At 42.6% G+C, this 16,812-nt stretch overlaps 2 protein-coding genes across 4 annotated transcripts in view; one reads left to right on the top strand and one right to left on the bottom strand.

Annotated features, from left to right (window-relative positions):
• Nucleotides 1-4,664, top strand: part of LOC134449642 (bifunctional apoptosis regulator-like) — a 20,049-nt gene extending 15,385 nt beyond the window's left edge. For all 3 annotated transcript variants that reach the window (XM_063199709.1, XM_063199718.1, XM_063199701.1), the window contains 2 exons: nt 323-522; nt 2,054-4,664. In XM_063199709.1, coding sequence (XP_063055779.1) covers nt 323-522; nt 2,054-2,246 — 393 coding nt within the window. In that variant the 3' untranslated portion in view covers nt 2,247-4,664. The remainder of the gene's footprint in view (nt 1-322; nt 523-2,053) is intronic.
• Nucleotides 4,639-16,155, bottom strand: LOC134449657 (phospholipase A2-like). Its single transcript, XM_063199730.1, has 4 exons — nt 15,974-16,155; nt 15,243-15,417; nt 11,226-11,332; nt 4,639-5,513 (listed from the first exon to the last, which is right to left on the bottom strand). Exons 1-4 carry the CDS (start codon nt 16,014-16,016, stop codon nt 5,365-5,367), a joined length of 474 nt encoding a protein of 157 aa, XP_063055800.1. The 5' UTR covers nt 16,017-16,155; the 3' UTR covers nt 4,639-5,364.
• Between the last annotated feature and the right edge of the window lie 657 nt (nt 16,156-16,812).

The following is a 16,812-nucleotide window of genomic DNA, read 5'->3' as shown; positions in this document are numbered from 1 at the left end:
AAAACAAACCGCTGCCCCCATTACAATGACCAGGATCTTGGAAAAGGCTGAAGAAAAAAAAAAAAGACTCAGGTACTGACAAGTCCAGGGTAGTGTGAGCATTACAACTGCATGTTGAAATTGACTGAAGTTATCCTTTAACACCTCCAAAACACGTGCCAATAACAATTCCTCCATAACACCTGTACAAAAGTCCCTCGATTGACGACCTGCTAAAACACCTGTAAGTGGGCCCATAACACCTCCAAAATCTTTTATCTTTTACAATATACATTTTTCTTTCTTTCTGTTTTTCTTTCTTTCTTTCTGTGTACGTGATCAGGATGAGGATCCTAACTGGAAGCAGTGGGCGGAGTTCCTGGTGAAGTACGCGCTGCTGCCCTATCAGCTGTTGGCCGAGTTCGCCTGGGATTGGCTGGGGGTCCACTACTGGACGTCGCGATTCGTCATCGTCAACGCCATGCTGCTGTCCGTGCTGGAGGGATGCGCCTTCTGGAGGCTCTGGAGCCGCGCCGAGATCAGGTGATCACACGCGTGCGCGCGCACACACACACATTAGATACACACACACACACACACGCCATGTCAACGCCATGCTGCTGTCAGGTCTGGAGTCGTGCCGAGTCGTGGGCAGTCATGGGTAAGAGGTTAGGCCCTAACCGCTTACCCATGACTAACCGTTAGGGCGTCAGACTTGCAGCCCAAAGGTTGCCGGTTCGACCCCCGACCCGCCAGGTTGGTGGGGGGAGTAATTAAACAGTGCTCTCCCCCATCCTCCTCCATGGCTGAAGCACCCTGAGTATGGTACCATCCCGCCGCACTGCGCCCTTTGGGCGCCATTGGGGGCTGCACCCTTGCACGGGTGAGGCATAAAATGCAATTCCGATGTGTGCAGTGCACTTGTGTGCTGTGGAGTGCTCTATCACAATGACAATGGGAGTTGGAGTTTCCCAGGTTCTTTCTTCTAAGGCCTTATTATTCTTTCAACTTAACATTCAAAGTTGTGAATTAAAAACAAGCTCTCTCTGGATTTGAAAAGGCAAAACACAATCTCAAATTTCAGGTTGTGTACGGTATTTGAAATGTGCATATGTGGGTAAATGGCACCATCTGCTGGCTGAAAAAGTGTCCATTTCCAGAGCAATAGTCTTGTCTCTATCCAAATTAAACTTTAAGTGAAAAAACAGATCTGCGTTAGGAATGGGTTTGGTCTTCGTGCAACCTAGCATTTTTAGTCCCATTATAATGTGATGTCCCCAATATATAATGGGAGGTCTCGGCAGGGATGGAAAAACGTGCGTCTTTTTCTGTTTTCCGAAGGGCATCTGCGGTTTTTTTTCCCCTTCTCCAATTGTTGCACTGAATCAGAACACAGAAGCGCATGAAATTACTCCTTTGTTGTTTAAATGTATGTACTGTATGTATGCATGTCTTCTTCTTTTCAGGTCATTGCTTAATCATTGAGTGCCAGCCATTTTCAAATTCAGACTGGGGGGTGCAGGCTTTTTTCAACGTTTGAGTGATTTTTTAAGAGCCATAAAAAAATGAGTTCTTTGTCCATGTGAACAACAAACATACCAGATCAACGTGTTAGGCCCCACCCCCCATGAAAAACGCAATTGACTTAATATCAAGTCTTTGGCACTGTGCCATACATTCCGAAAAGACTCGTTTTCAAGTCCATGGCACTGAAAGAGCTACGTAGAGACGGCTGGAAGATGCTGTCGCAGAAATATCTGTTTAAGTGAAGTGAAAGTGAAAGCCCATTTGGGAAACTCCAACTCTCATTGTCATTGTGACACAGCACTCAAGAGTACACAAGTGATCACTGCACATGACGCAATACCATGCTCAGTTTACCTCAGTCATGGAGGAGGATGGGGGAGAGCACTGGTTAATTACCTCCCCCCACCATCCTGGCGGGTCAGGAGTCGAACCGGCAACCCTTGGGCTACAAGTCTGACGCCCTAACCGCTTAACTATGCCCATGTTAAATATCTAAATTTAAAAAATGTATCATAAATGTCTGCATGCACGTCCTTGTTCTTTTCAGGACGTTGCCTAAGAAGATGTGGAGCCACTTCTGGAAGATGCTGTCTCAGGGCCTGGCCTTCCTGCTGCTCTGGCCGCTGGTGCCCCAGTTCGTAGCCAACTGCCTCTTCTACTGGGCCCTCTACTTCAACCCCATCATCAACATAGACCTGGTGGTGCAGCAGCTACGACACCCAGACACACAAGTGCCATGAAATGGAGACGAGAGGAGTAGAGAGATGAGAGAGGATGAGATAAGACATGGGACACCCGCATACACACACACACACTCACAACTGCTTATTCTTCTGGTGGGCCATAGGCCTTGAGGTGGAGCAGCTACAACAAAACATTCGATACACAAGTGCCATGAAAGGAGAAGATGAGAAAATGAGTGATAGAGACATGGCACAAGGAAATGGAAGAGATGGCATGCCATGGAAGGAGAGATAACGAGAGGAGATGGATAAAATAAGATATGGACACATGTACACACACACACACACACACACACACACACACACACACACACACACACACACACACACACACACACACACACACACACACACACACACACACACACACACACACATACACATACACACACACAGCTGAGACACCCCAACACAAAAGTGCCATAATGGTGAGGAGAGATGACGAAAGAGAAGACATAAATACACACACACGCACACGCACACGCACACATGCGTACGCACACACACATAGGAAGCGTTGTATGCATTGGTGTGTTCATAGGGTTGTTCACAGAGTCCATTACATACAACACACACACACACACACACACACACACACACACACACACACACACACACACACACACATTCTGAGGTACAAACACATTGTGTTTGATATAGACCGATGCCAATAGCCATAAATACTTGTTGCTCTTATCTGTCTCACTTACAACGTACTGACACACACACTCACCTGAGAGGAGCAATGACTTTTAACATATTTGTTTGTTTTACACGCACACACACACAAACACACTTGAGAGCAGTAATGACTTTTACCTATTTGTGTTACGGAACGCGTCCCTGTGTTTTAACACACAAGCCTCAAATCGATAGAGATGTAAGATGATGCTTAAATTGAAAAAGTAACACATATTTTTTATTTTTCTCGTTTGAAAATGCCGATCTTTGTTCACCTTTTTTACATATTAAGTTGAAGTTTTAGGGCAACAAAAATAAAGTCCTTGGCCCCTTTGCTTACCGCGTTCCAGTCTTAGTCTCACACCATGATGGTGCGAAACCTTTTATTGCCTTTGTCATGTTGTGAGATGTTTCGATTAACACAAGACCCCAAGATGTTCTTTTCTGTATGTTTATCAATGTATAGCACACTGGGTGAGTATTCTAAGAACCCGGCGCACCAGTAGTCTTGAAATACTAGTAAATCACCTAATAGAAGGGCTTGGAATCCTAACCTACGGTAAAGGCAGAGAGAGTAGAGAGAGAGGTTCCATTGGCCCATTGTTTCCGGGTTCTATTATTGCAAGGGGGAGGGGGGGGAAATTCCCCTTTAGGTAGACCTAGGCAGACCTAAGGACTGTTCTATTCAATGCTAGGAGTATTATGACACGCCCCTTTAGGCAGACCGGAACCTGGTCATGTTAGGTGCCCATAGCAACCTATTACATTGGCATATCTCTATATACTTGAAGAATCTCTGGTAAAGGGCACCTGTGGGTCTATCTATTGTCAGGTTCACCACTTCCTGTAGGTTAACTTAGCCAGGTTTATCATGTAACCGTGTTCTTGGAATATCCCTCTGGGTGTATTGACAACATGAAAAAAAACAGAAGTGCATACAAATGTGTTAAAATAATTGGCATTTGTTTGTTGGGTTGTTTTTTTTGTTCCTGTGGTAGTATTCTAAGGGCATGGTTAAGTGATCCACCTGGCTGAATGACCCTACAGTAGGGCGTGGCAAATCATCTATAGATGACGCACAGGTGTCATTTGTTAAGAAAATGAGAAATCAAGGCTCTTCTCTTAGGTGATTTACCACTACCGCAAAGTGAACTTAACCTGGTATACTACGGAGTCAGGTTCTTGGAATACTCTCCCTTGGCAATATATTTGCCTGTCTTCGGGAAAACTCTTGAAACTTAAGCCCTGTGTATATTACTTGTAAATATGAAAGATCTTATAGCAAGAGCTATCGTTTGACTTTTCCCAAGACTGTGTGCTTTGGCCTGTGTGAATGTGTGTTTGCGTGTGAGTGAGAGAGAAAGAGATATGTATAAGCTTATGAGAGAATGAGTGAAGCAAGACTTGGTGAATAACTGTATTCAAGATTGACTTTTGTTTAGTTAGTATGTCTTTTTCTTCTTGTTCATGTCTTTCTTCTCATATGTTCCATTAATGTTCCCGTTTTGGCTGTGATTTTGTTGATTTAATAAGGAATACTTAAGACAAGAAATCTTTATTTTTCCATATGATTCATAGAGTATGCGCACTTTTAAAATGTTCGTTTGTTATGACCCACTGTGGTCATGGACATGAAAATTGTTTCTTTCTTTCTATGTCTGCAAGTTGCCTCACTGAAGGAAAGACAAGTGGGGGCGCACAAGAAAAATGAATAAAATGTTTTTTAATAAAACATTGTGTCTTGTCCAACTGATATATCCCTTAGTTTAAAAAAAAAACACATTTGGAACTTACAGTTATAAATTCTGTATTTATGTTTTCAGTAAACTGGTTCTAGAATGCTGCAAAACAACTACTGAGAGTGTGGGATTTTGAACATTCTGTACTAAGAATGTGTACAATGCAAGATTCTAAAAAAAACAAATTGTATTGTATGGCGCTGAGAATTCTATAGAACTTTCACTGCCCTAAGATTCCCCGTCACACCGGTGTGACGCTACACACCGGTGTGACGCTACACACCAGTGTGACGATACACTCTTAAAGGCTAAATGATTTAAGGAATGTCGGCAGAATCGGTTGCATTACGTGACTAAAGTAATTGCCCTTGTGCATGTTTCTCTCTTGAGCAACGACCTCTAGATTTTCCCTTTCAAATTAGATACAATTATCACCATTACTATACTGGTGTTTACATTTTGGAAATGGCAATGTGAGAAATGTGAAACATAAATAATAAGTGTTAACATAAAATATAGGCTATAGTATAATATATGTATATTTGAGTGAATTTTGTAAGTTTCACAAGAGTATAAAACATAGAAAAACGTGTGCCGATTTAAGGGTGGGCTCTTAGGCTCGACTCTCTCCCTGTGCATATGTATCCATGTATCCCTGTGTATATATCCAGGTGTGTTCCTTCCCCTCTCCCTCCTCAGTGGTAGGCGCAGGTGGGCTGGTCGTCTCCGCACATGAAGTCTGGCCACATGGCGTACTTGGTATTGTACGGCGCCCTCTGCAGACACCTGGCAGCCTCGCGATCGCAGCGGCACAGCGCCCGCGCACACTTGTCCTTCATCGACTCTAGAGAGAGAGAGAGAGAGAGAGAGAGAGACTGTGACACAAAGCCTAGCCTCTTTCTTTTTTCCAATTTATTTATTTATTTTGGTCTTTTTCGACTTTATTTGATAGGACAGTGTGAGAGGTGGGCAGGAAGCGAGTTGGAAGAGAGACGGGCAGGGATCGGCAAAGGACCCGGGCCAGGAAAGGAACCCGGGTCAGCCGCATGGCAGGTGAGTGCCCTACCGGTTGGCCATGGCAGGGCCAGGGCCAGCATACTTATCTTTCATGTAGTCTAGAAATGCCAAGAGGGTGTAATCATATAATGTACATGTACTGTACATTTCAGAGAGAAAGAGAGAAGGCCCAACTCTCTCTCTCACACTCTTGCCCACAGTGCTCTGTCAGACTCATTCAACCAGAGACGAAAGCGAATGATTGAGGGAAATTGAATCCCTTGAAAGAAAGAGAAATAACAACAAGGGATAAGAAAGGGGTAAAAAAAAAAGTCGATTTCCGAAAGAGAGACAGCCGTTGAGCAACAGCATTACATTTTTGAAGAAATGACTAGCAAGATCATGCACATATTTTAACATTGTGCACTTTGAAACACATAGAAGCGCCTGTAGCAAAACATTAGGTCATGTCTATGTCCCCGGTTCTCTTAACCCATTGTGTCCTGGAAACACATATACTGTACGCTGCATTCAGAATTTTGAGATTTGAGCAATTAAAAATTAAATTAAAAATGAAAAATATGGCAAAGTTAGAGCTGAATGAACACAATGGCAGGCAAAAAGAGGGTCCAAGCTTTTAAATGTAACTCATTTCATGTTTGTATGTGCTTCGGAGGCTGAGATATTTAGGATTTAATAGGCAGAGGGCACCCTTTCCCAAAAAGGGATTAGGACAAAATGGGTTAAGGAGATGAGAGAGCCATCTCGTCGTCAATCACACAGGTGAGAGCGAAGCTCCCATAAGATCACGAACAATTTGACTGAATGAGAACTGACTGAGCTGCAAGTCATGTTAGACAACACTGCATCAGCACTACTGTAGTCCTACATATTTATCCTTCATGGAGGAGAGAGAGAGGGGGGGCAGTGAGATGACAAAAATATACTGGATTGAGAGAAAGAGAGAGAGAGAGCATTGTGAGCATGCTTTAGCACTGCACTGTATTCTTAAAAATGCCTAGAATCGCCTCTAGCAAAAATTACTGAGCTGCAAGTTATGTTGTGTGTGTCACGTATGTGACTGGACTGGCTGAGCAAGGTGTCAAGGTGTCAGCCATATCACATGCGGGCCCCTTTCCTCAGGCAAGTGCAGACCCACAACACAACAAGTGCTATTCCACACTTCATGTACGATAGTTACAGTGGCTCTCAACCTTATTTTGAAAAAAAAACCACCCCCTTTTTAGTATTTCTTGGGGCTTTTCAAGCCTTTACTAGTTTTTTTCATGAGATAGGACAGTGAAGATAGTGACAGGAAGCGAGTTGGAAGAGAGAAATGGGGAAGAGCTGGAATCGGACCCGTGTCAGCCGCGTAGTAGAAGAGTGCCCTACCGTTAGCGCCACGGTAGGGCCAAACAAGTACCCCCTCTTGATCTCATCACGAGCCTCCCAACGCCCCCTGGACCACTTCATAAGCAAAGTTGACCAAAGTAGGAGTACATTATGGTATAAGTTCAACACTAGCACACAATATTACATACCGATACCGGTTATTCCATTTTACCTAATGAGTTGACTAGATGTGGTTGTTACTGAAAAACCTAAACACCTGTAGGCTAAAGAAAACCTATTTAATTTGGAACAACGAGTGCAGAATCAGGTACATCAGTCTATATTGTTTAGTAACTGCAGTTACTGAGTGAAGTTACTTGTGTTGCAGGGCTTGACATTAACTTTTTCACCCACCGGCCACTGTGGCTAGTGGCTTTCCCGAGTCACTAGCCATTCAGGTGTTCCACTAGCCACAAGTTTTATATATTTTTTCTCTTTATCATGATGGTGTATGTCTAACCTCAGAAGATGAGGTGCTCAAGCAAGATGAGTGTTTAGCTTTCTGCATGGAAATAGTTTGTATATCAAGCAAATTACAAGCAAGTTACTGAGCTTTTTCTTGAACTTAAATACAAACAATTCATACGGGCAGAATATGGTACTATGATTCGCATGTCATACCAAGGAATAAGCTGCCAGCCAAATTGGCTAGTGACACTGAAGGTATTACTAGCCACAACCAAGTTTTATCAGCATTTGGCCGGTTGGCAGGTGCCAGTGTCAAGCCCTGTTGTGTTGGGAGGAAACCATGGCAGGTTTTAATTTTTTTTTTACTACTTTGACCACCTCTACTCATGAGTCTGCCAATGCCCCCCCCCCCCCCTTAGTATAAAAAATAATATAGACTAATGCCACCCAATGGCAACTGAGCAACCTCCCTCTCATCTGTATCCTTCTCAACGCCCGCGGTGACTGCCTAACGCCCCCAGGGTGGCTGTAGAGCCCCTGTTGAGAAACACTGATGTAATATGATCATAGGAAGCCTGCATTGTATGTTCAGGTACACATAATTGAGAGGAGAACCAGAGAAATGAAACACACACACACACACACACACACACACACACACACACACATGGTGAAGATAATAAGGTGTATTAATAATGTGTGATTAAATGGCACATGAGTAAACAAATGATAGACCCAGAACTGTTGGCATGACATGGTAGCACAACAGAACAAAAGGCTGGCCATGACAATCCAGCAGTCAGAGCTCACACACACACACACACACACACACACACACACACACTCACACACAGACACACACACACACACACACACACACACACACACACACACACACACACACACACACACACACACACACACACACACACACACACACACACACACACACACACACACACACACAGCCCCACATAACAAACGGTTGCCCATTACAATCCAGCTGTCAGATTAGCCACAGACTCTCAGATTTCAACCTTTTCACCCCCACAGCCTTTTTTGCTCTGGACAAACAATTAATATTACTACAAATAGGCCTACACCGGTAGGCTATATAGTACAGCTGTAAATATACAGTAGAAGCACAAACCTAGGCGTATATAGCGTAATCATAACATGCACCGTTCCACCAGTGGAATACAGCACTACCGGTAGTCATTGAAAAGACTTCCCTACACTACACATGGGCCCCTACAGTATATATTACATATACACCAGGGCTTGACACTGGCACCTGCCAACCGGCCAAATGCTGGTAAAACTTGGCTGTGGCTAGTAATACTTTCGGTGTCACTAGCCAATTTGGCTGGCAGCTTATTACTTGGTATGACATACGCATCATAGTAGCCTATATTCTGTTGCACAGTACTTGCACAGTATTTCAGTCCAACCTCAAAAGCTCAGTAACTCAGTTTCTACTGTATTTGCTTGATATACTTCCATGTAGAAAGCAAAGCACTCATCTTGCTTTAGCACCTCATCTATTGAGGTTAGACGTACACGATCATGATAAAGGAAGAAAAAAAAAAAACAATATCAAATCTGTGGCTAGTGGAATACCTGAATGGCTAGTGAATTGGGAAAACCACTAGCCACAGTGACCGGTGGGTTAATATTAAGTTAATGTCAAGCCCTGATATACACTATTACACATTAGAATCTTAATACATTATGAGTTGATCACTGTCATTTTGGTAACAACATCATAACAGGGGCCACGTCCTTAAGACATTCACTTGGAGATTGAATGTCAAACCTGATAATCTGGCACAGTTCAAATACACATGCTTATCACCGCTACTCCAAAATGCCATATCATTAGGTCTACAGAATGTGTGCATGTATGATTTACATCATAGACAATAATGAAACGTGGTTTGGATTTGACATACGTAACGTAACAGTGTATGTTGACTGGCAGAAAAGATCTCTGGCAATGTTCTCATGAATGTGCAGTAAATTTTGCAGTGTTAATTCAACACTTAGAGGTTTCATTTAATTTTTAACAGAGGGTATTGGTCCCCCAGTATTCTAAGTGCTGATTTTTTATTTTTTTATTTTATTACATTTCTGAAAATAGGGCCCCATGAGGATGCTGGGCGCACCAGTGTGTCAGTTCTGTGCCGCAAATGATGAGGGGCCTAACCTTTATGAGTGTATCGTCACACCGGTGTGACGGGAATGTTTGGCCAGTGAAAGTTCTATAGAATTCTGGGCGTCATTCAATACAATATGGAATCATAGAATATTGCATTGTTATAGAACGCATTCTTTTTATAGAATGCTCAAAAACCCACTTAAGACAAAAGTGACCAGGCCCTATTTCTCTAGCCAGGCTGCGCCCTCCTAGTGACGCAACACCTTCGGCGGCGTTGCTTCTATCTTGATTGCAAGTCTATGATAATCAGGCAACTATTTCTCCCCCAGTCCAGCCCAGATTACAGCCACAGTCCCGCGTTTTTGTGTCACTACAGTATGTCCATCTTCACATCTTGGTGACGTCTATCTATTGCATTGAGCCCTGAACGGGAAATTGGGAACAAAAATAGAAAGGTCTGCATTTTGTTTGCTTTCTGTTTGTTCAAGTCAAGTCACGTCCAGATCATGTGTACTTTATTGTCAAAAATCTCAAAAACAGTATTAGCACAGAAGCTTGAAATTGCGTTTGACCAGTCTGATTAACGTTTAATTAATCACTGTCCCGAGTCAGTCTATTTATTTGAGTCATTAGTAAGTGAACAATGACTCTCACGACCACTTCCATGGTCCGCTGTCAGAAAACCCCAAATGCAACTTTCAACAGACCGACCCAGACGAGTCTTGTGGGAAACACTTCTCTTAAGAAAAATCGCATCCTACATTGTGCCCCTTTAATTAAAACATTTAAATGAGACATTGTACATTGACAATAATCTCTCTCAATCTCTTTCAAACACTAACATGCTGACATAGACAGGTAAACATGTTGCTGTCTGTTATGCTTGTCTGTGTCTTATGTCTGGTGCCAGCGTTCGAACTGCAAACACAATTACCCTATGGGACCATTAAGTTCTACTACTAACATTTTTGTGCGGCCAGGCCCCTTCTAAATTTTGGGCCAGATTACCAGTGCAGGCCTGAACAGTGCTCAGTAACAACAATAGTAATAGTAATAATAGTAATCTCCATGCTATGTAGGTCCTATCCTTCCTTACACCCATAAATGTGTCACTATCGCTATAGCTTTAAGAACATCAAGTCAAGTCAAGTCAAGTCATCTTTTATTGTCAGTTTCTTTATAAGCACAGGTCATACAAGGAAATGGAAATTACGTTTCTCTCTCTGTACCTTATGCGTCACTATCTCATATCTCTAAGAACAAAGGGAGCAAAAAGGAAAGCAGGTCTGTGAGTTAAATCAACCTGTTCAGCTGTTGCTGCTCCACCTCTGGAACCGGTTATCATCTGATGAAAATAAACGCCCACGCTTCCGAATCGCCTACTGTAATGTCTGGGTGTGTAGGTGTGTGTGTCTGTGTTTGTGTGCAAGAGAAAAAAAGAAAGAAAGAAAGTGTGTGTGTGTGTGTGTGTGTGTGTGTGTGTGTGTGTGTGTGTGTGTGTGTGTGTGTGTGTGTGTGTGTGTGTGTGTGTGTGTGTGTGTGTGTTTCTGTGTGCACGCGAGTGTGTGTGTGTGGGTGTGTGTGTGTGGGTGTTAACCTCACCACAGTCGGAGGTGTGGTTCTCGCAGGTCCACTTGTAGTGCTCCGTCTTGCTCTGGCATCCCATCTCCTCTGCCTTACCATAGCAACAGTCATGCTTATGGCAACACCTGGGGGGGGGGGGAAATATTGAGAATATGAATATCAGAGAGCTTTATTTCTCCAAACATTGGGTCATTCAGGTTTATTAGCCTCAACACATAGGATAGATAAAGTGGAATGAATACTCTAAGTAACTAGAAAGGCTAGACAAAACAGTCAGTAATCATAAAAACACAAACATTGCGACTCACTTCATGTTGCATCATATTTATTTAGCAACGAAATAGTACCCCAATGATGGTAATGAAATAGTAATAAAATCGTAATAGTAATCTAATAGTAACGTCTGTGTGTGCGTGCGTGCGTGCGTGCGTGCGTGTGTGTGTGTGTGTGTGTGTGTGTGTGTGTGTGTGTGTGTGTGTGACAATACTTTGTGGTACTTTGTATTTTTGTGTGTATGACAGAGAGAGGGCGGAGACACACAGAGATAGATACAGAATTGGCAAGATGAAAAATAAATATGAGCGAAGGAGAGACCGAAAGAGAGGAAGAAAGACAGTGTGTGATTGTTTGGAGGCGAGAGGAGGAAAGAGACTCTATTAAGGCCATGGCACACAACACAGGTTTCTGGGCACGGTTGCTAGGCAAAGTTAACCCCTAATGTCCACACACAACTCCCAAGTGGATGGAGTGATTAAGTTGCAATGTAGTGACACATATTTTATATTAGCAATTGTAGAAGTGATGTGATAAGCCTTTTGACTTTTTCAGTGATCAGCAAAGCATTCCAAGGGCAGAGAAGTGTGCACCAAGTTCTATTGTGTCAGTAACACATTCTGTTGGAAATTTTGTAATGACCAAATGTAATGTGTAAAGTAAATAATGGGTTATGTAATGTTGTGCTAATGCTGTAATTAAATTACTGTTTTTTCAGCAATTCGAAAAGTATTTCCCAGTTGGAAGAGTGCACTGCTTGGGTGTTTTTCACAGGTATTGGGTGACACATTTTTTTTTTATAAAGGCAGGGCAACTTAAAATCCCTTAATAAAGAGCCTCTTGTGTGCTTGTTTTAGCACAATGGTAATAATGGCTAAGTCCTAATCTGTTACATAAGGCACTTGGCGAGATTGTTTTGTTGTAAATATAGGCCTATGTGCTTATTCATCTTTCACTCATCCCCTAATTCTATCTCTTTATCTTTCGATGTTTTTAGGGGTCTTTTGAGACAGAAAGTATAGTGAGAGATAAGGATTGAGAAATGACCCAGGCCGGATTCGAACCTGTCTCCAGTGGAAGATCCCAATTGGCATGCTGCACCACAGCACACCCCCTCTATCTTTCAAACTTTGCAGCAATTTCACTGCACTGCATGCCATATTTCCAGAGAGGTATTAAAGGATAAGTTCAGCCAATTTCAACATGCAGTTGTAGGCTAATGCTCACACTACCCTTGACTTTTCAGTACCTGAGATTTTTTTTTCTTCAGCCTTTTCCAAGATCCTGGTCATTGTAATGGCGTCAGGTGTTTGTTTACATTTAAAAAAAAACATCTTGATTTATTAGGTTATGCAACATCAGCAGACAACTAGCAAACAGCGATACCTTTTGGGAAAATATTTGGAGTAGGCCTATGTTAATAATTGTTTGAATATAAACAAAATCTGCCCCCATTTGAATAGCTAAGATCTCGGAAAGGGCAGAGCCGAAAAATGCAGCATCACCAGGTATTGACAAGTCAAGGGTAGCGTGAGCAATACAACAGCATATAGAATTTGGCAGAACTGGTCCTTTAGGTACAAGTTACGGATGTAATTCCACTAGTAGTTTTATATTATATATGTAAGTAGGCTTATGTAATATACCACTAGTGTTGTAATTCCTGTAATCCCTGCCTATTTCACCGACCATATATTGCTCTTGACAAATAAATACCAGTAGGCATATATCCTTGTTGTGATTCTCCAGTTGGAGCATGAGCACCCGGCGGCCATATCAGGTTACAAAACCTACAGACAGCACTCATATATTGCTGTGTTTACACAATCTATACTGCACAATGGTATTGACTCCTTCTTCAACCCATTATACAAAAACAGTGGTCAGCCCATACATCATACCTACATGGCAGCATGGGGAGCAGTGTTTGGGCAGGGTAGCCTATACCATGCACAGGACGCAGGCCTGGTCTGGGATCGAAAAACAGCCCCTCACACAGTATGCTATACCATGGTATAATGACAAGCCCAGTACACTGACTATATTAAGGATCGACCAATGGGCCACCCCATCTAAATTGAGGGCTGGTTTAGGGAACAAGCAGTCCAGTCCTGTCAAGATACTTTTGTGCCGTTGTCTCTGGACCCCGACATTATTTTTATGTTATACAGGCCCTACCGTGGCGCATATGGTAGGGCACACGTTTGCTATGCAGCCGACCCAAGTTTGATTCCCAGCACGGGTCCTTTGCCAACCCTTCCCTGTCTCTCTCTCCCAACTCGCTTCCTGTCACCATCTGCACTGTACTATCATAAAAAGTTTTTAAAAAAGGCCAAAAAAATATCTTCAATTTTTTTTTTATGTTATGCAGGTTCACATGCAATATGACATGTTTTGAAATTAAATGTTAAAAATTACATTTTCAATACAATTAAGTTGCATTTTTAGGGGAACCTAGTGAAGGCGGGTCTGTTGTAAAGGTGGCCGCCTTCAAGGCTAAAGTGCAGGGGGAAATCCTTGTTTGTGCTCATAGTACAGCCCTTGTAGAACTTCATAAAATTTGAGGTGGCCCCTCGAATGAAAAAGGTTTCCCACCCCTGCATCAGTGGCACAGCTTTCACTTATCTACTGTGTAGTTAATTCAACACCCAGGTCTTCTAGAGTGAATTTGGTCACAATGTTGATTTGACACTGTATTTAAGTGTTGAATTAACAATGTATTTGATAATAAACAATGTGTAGCCAAAGTCTTGAGGTGAGTCAGATTGGTCACTCGATCACACTCCTGCACACAATGCAACTCACACCCTTTGCAATGAAACATGTATTGAGTGAACTAATTGAGCATTTCAGACACTGACTGGTTGAGGTTTTCTTTTTTACAATTTGCCTTGCTTCACTGGAGTTGGTTGACTGAAAAATGCAATCTGATGCCCACGAGTCCATTACCACCAATTTAACAAACTCGTAGGAATACCCCACATGCTTCAAGCTGTATTATCTGCAGACTGCATAATGCTGTGTTCACACTCGCCTATTCATGATTACATAGGTACTCGAGGTCAATGACTACCCATTAAAGGATAAAATGTCAAAAACGTTAACTAAAAAATAACAGCCACCCAGACAGACATAGACCCCAACTTCAGCACTTTCACTGGGCCAAGTGTAAATAAAACAAGCTCATATGGTCATAATGGTCATAATCAAACAAAGCATAAACTGCAATTAACACATGGAGGTCCTCATCAGCCCTGAGAAGAATATGGGTTCAACACACTGGCAGGCTATAAATTACTAGGCCTAGACTACTATTGGTGAGGCCCACTGTAATTGAACAGCCATACATGGGCAAATCAGTCACATGATCAGATGTGTCCAAAACATATGAGTAAGAAAGAAAGAAAGAAAATCACACATTAACTTCAGTTCTTTTCTTTCACTTCTTCCAATCCAATTTGGAAACCAAACCAGTCAACCAGGAAATGGTACCGGTAATCTCTCTGCATACAGAGTAAATCTCTCAGTAAACCAACTATATTGAAGACTATGAGGGGAAAATACAACAATTAAAATCGTAATTGAAACAGAAACAAACCCCTTCTTTTATTTGAATTAACCAGAACGCTGCAATCGCCTCTTTACGCACGAGCGCCACTGAGTTTCCAAACCAATTAATAAACACCCTGTAGGATATCATTCCACCATCCTTAATTTTTGTGTCATTTCTTACATATGGATGTACAATGGGTTATTCCTCACCAGTCGGCTTTGTCTCGAGGCCATCCCTGACCGCCGAGCCCACAGTAGCAGCCGTACATCATGTATGCCATCGCCACGCGACCCGTACTGCACTTGATGACGCCCGCGAGCTCCAGCAGGCCCCGCTTGGTCCTCAGAGACCGCGCCAAGCCCGGGGAGACAACCGAGAACACGGCTGCAACAAAAACAACAAGAGCAGGAGAGACGTGTAAACCACCAGTCTAAATATTGAATTTGTCCGTGCATTGTGATAAAATGACACAATAAAGGATCTCTGGACATGTTGGGAGCTTAGCTTGATGGTAAATAAAGTCCCATGCATTAGCCTACCTGATGTCAAACTAAAAGGATATAATTCAAGCCACGCAGTAGACAATATGCATTGCTCTCGGCTATTCAATAAAGATAGGCTACCTAACCTAGACTATTACAGAATTACTTTGGAACAAAATGGGACTGCATGAAACAAATAATGCATAGTCTAATTGAACAACAAATAAATAGAAGCAATATGCCCTTTTTTATTAGGTCTATTACATCGCATTTAGCAGACGCCTTTGACCGAAGCGACTTAAATACAATAACTTTGGAAAAAAATGAGACTTCATGAAACGTGAAAATACTGTTTGCGCAGTGGTCTCGGTTGGACAGCTTTACAGGTTCCCATAATAAATGCGTATAATAGCAACAAAAAAAGCATCACAGAAAAACCTTTCTTGCCGGTTACTTACCCACTGAAAATAAGAGCGCGTAATAAACGTAAAGCCTGTCCATGTCTTCACCTCATCCACACCCCTTGGAGTGACCACTGCACTGCGCACACCTGTTTCTCCAGTAACCTGCACTTGACCAGTGCGCGCTCCGTGTGGTGCGGTAAGCAGCTGAAGCGCACCGCTCTTCTGGGACTTGTTAAGGCGGTTTCTGGTAGTGGCATCCGATTCCGTCAACAGCAGAGACACCCCCACACATTTCACACAGAGGCACCAACTCACTGTGCAGGCATCTCAGGCGCATATAGCCTGGCCGTAGGCTACGATGAGCATGCACATAACACATCTGTCCCAAGTTGTTAAAGCGGAATTGTGTTGGTTTTATGTTTATTATTATTTACTGTTGTAGCCATAGGCTACCTTACACATGTCACCCACACTCTCATGACAAATCTGTCCGCAAAGGCCTAGTCAGCTGTGTATGAATGACAAGCACATTGTCAACGTGAACTATTTTGAGGCTGCCAGTCAGGTGACCTATCAAACAAAGACCAGCCTTCTACTTAGACCACAAAATATAGAAGATGACAACTTCATGTAAATGCTGCCCCAATAAATCACAGTGGTGTAACAGCTAGTAAAAACACATGCAGACATAACACAAAATGCATACCAACTTAGTTTTTAAGGGACAAAACATACAGCAGTAAAAGTCAGCAAAACTAACAAAGTTCGATATTTATTTTGGCACCATTAAGCGCTCTTTTGAAATGTATAGGCATTAGTCTATATATAATAGACAGTAGGCCTAGCCTACGATGCCATTCATTTCTGTGAAGACAAGCACGCCACCTGCTGAC

Source organism: Engraulis encrasicolus, chromosome 1 (genome assembly GCF_034702125.1).
Source record: "Engraulis encrasicolus isolate BLACKSEA-1 chromosome 1, IST_EnEncr_1.0, whole genome shotgun sequence".
NCBI classification, from domain to species: domain Eukaryota; kingdom Metazoa; phylum Chordata; class Actinopteri; order Clupeiformes; family Engraulidae; genus Engraulis; species Engraulis encrasicolus.
This window is presented reverse-complemented; position numbering and strand designations above follow the sequence as displayed.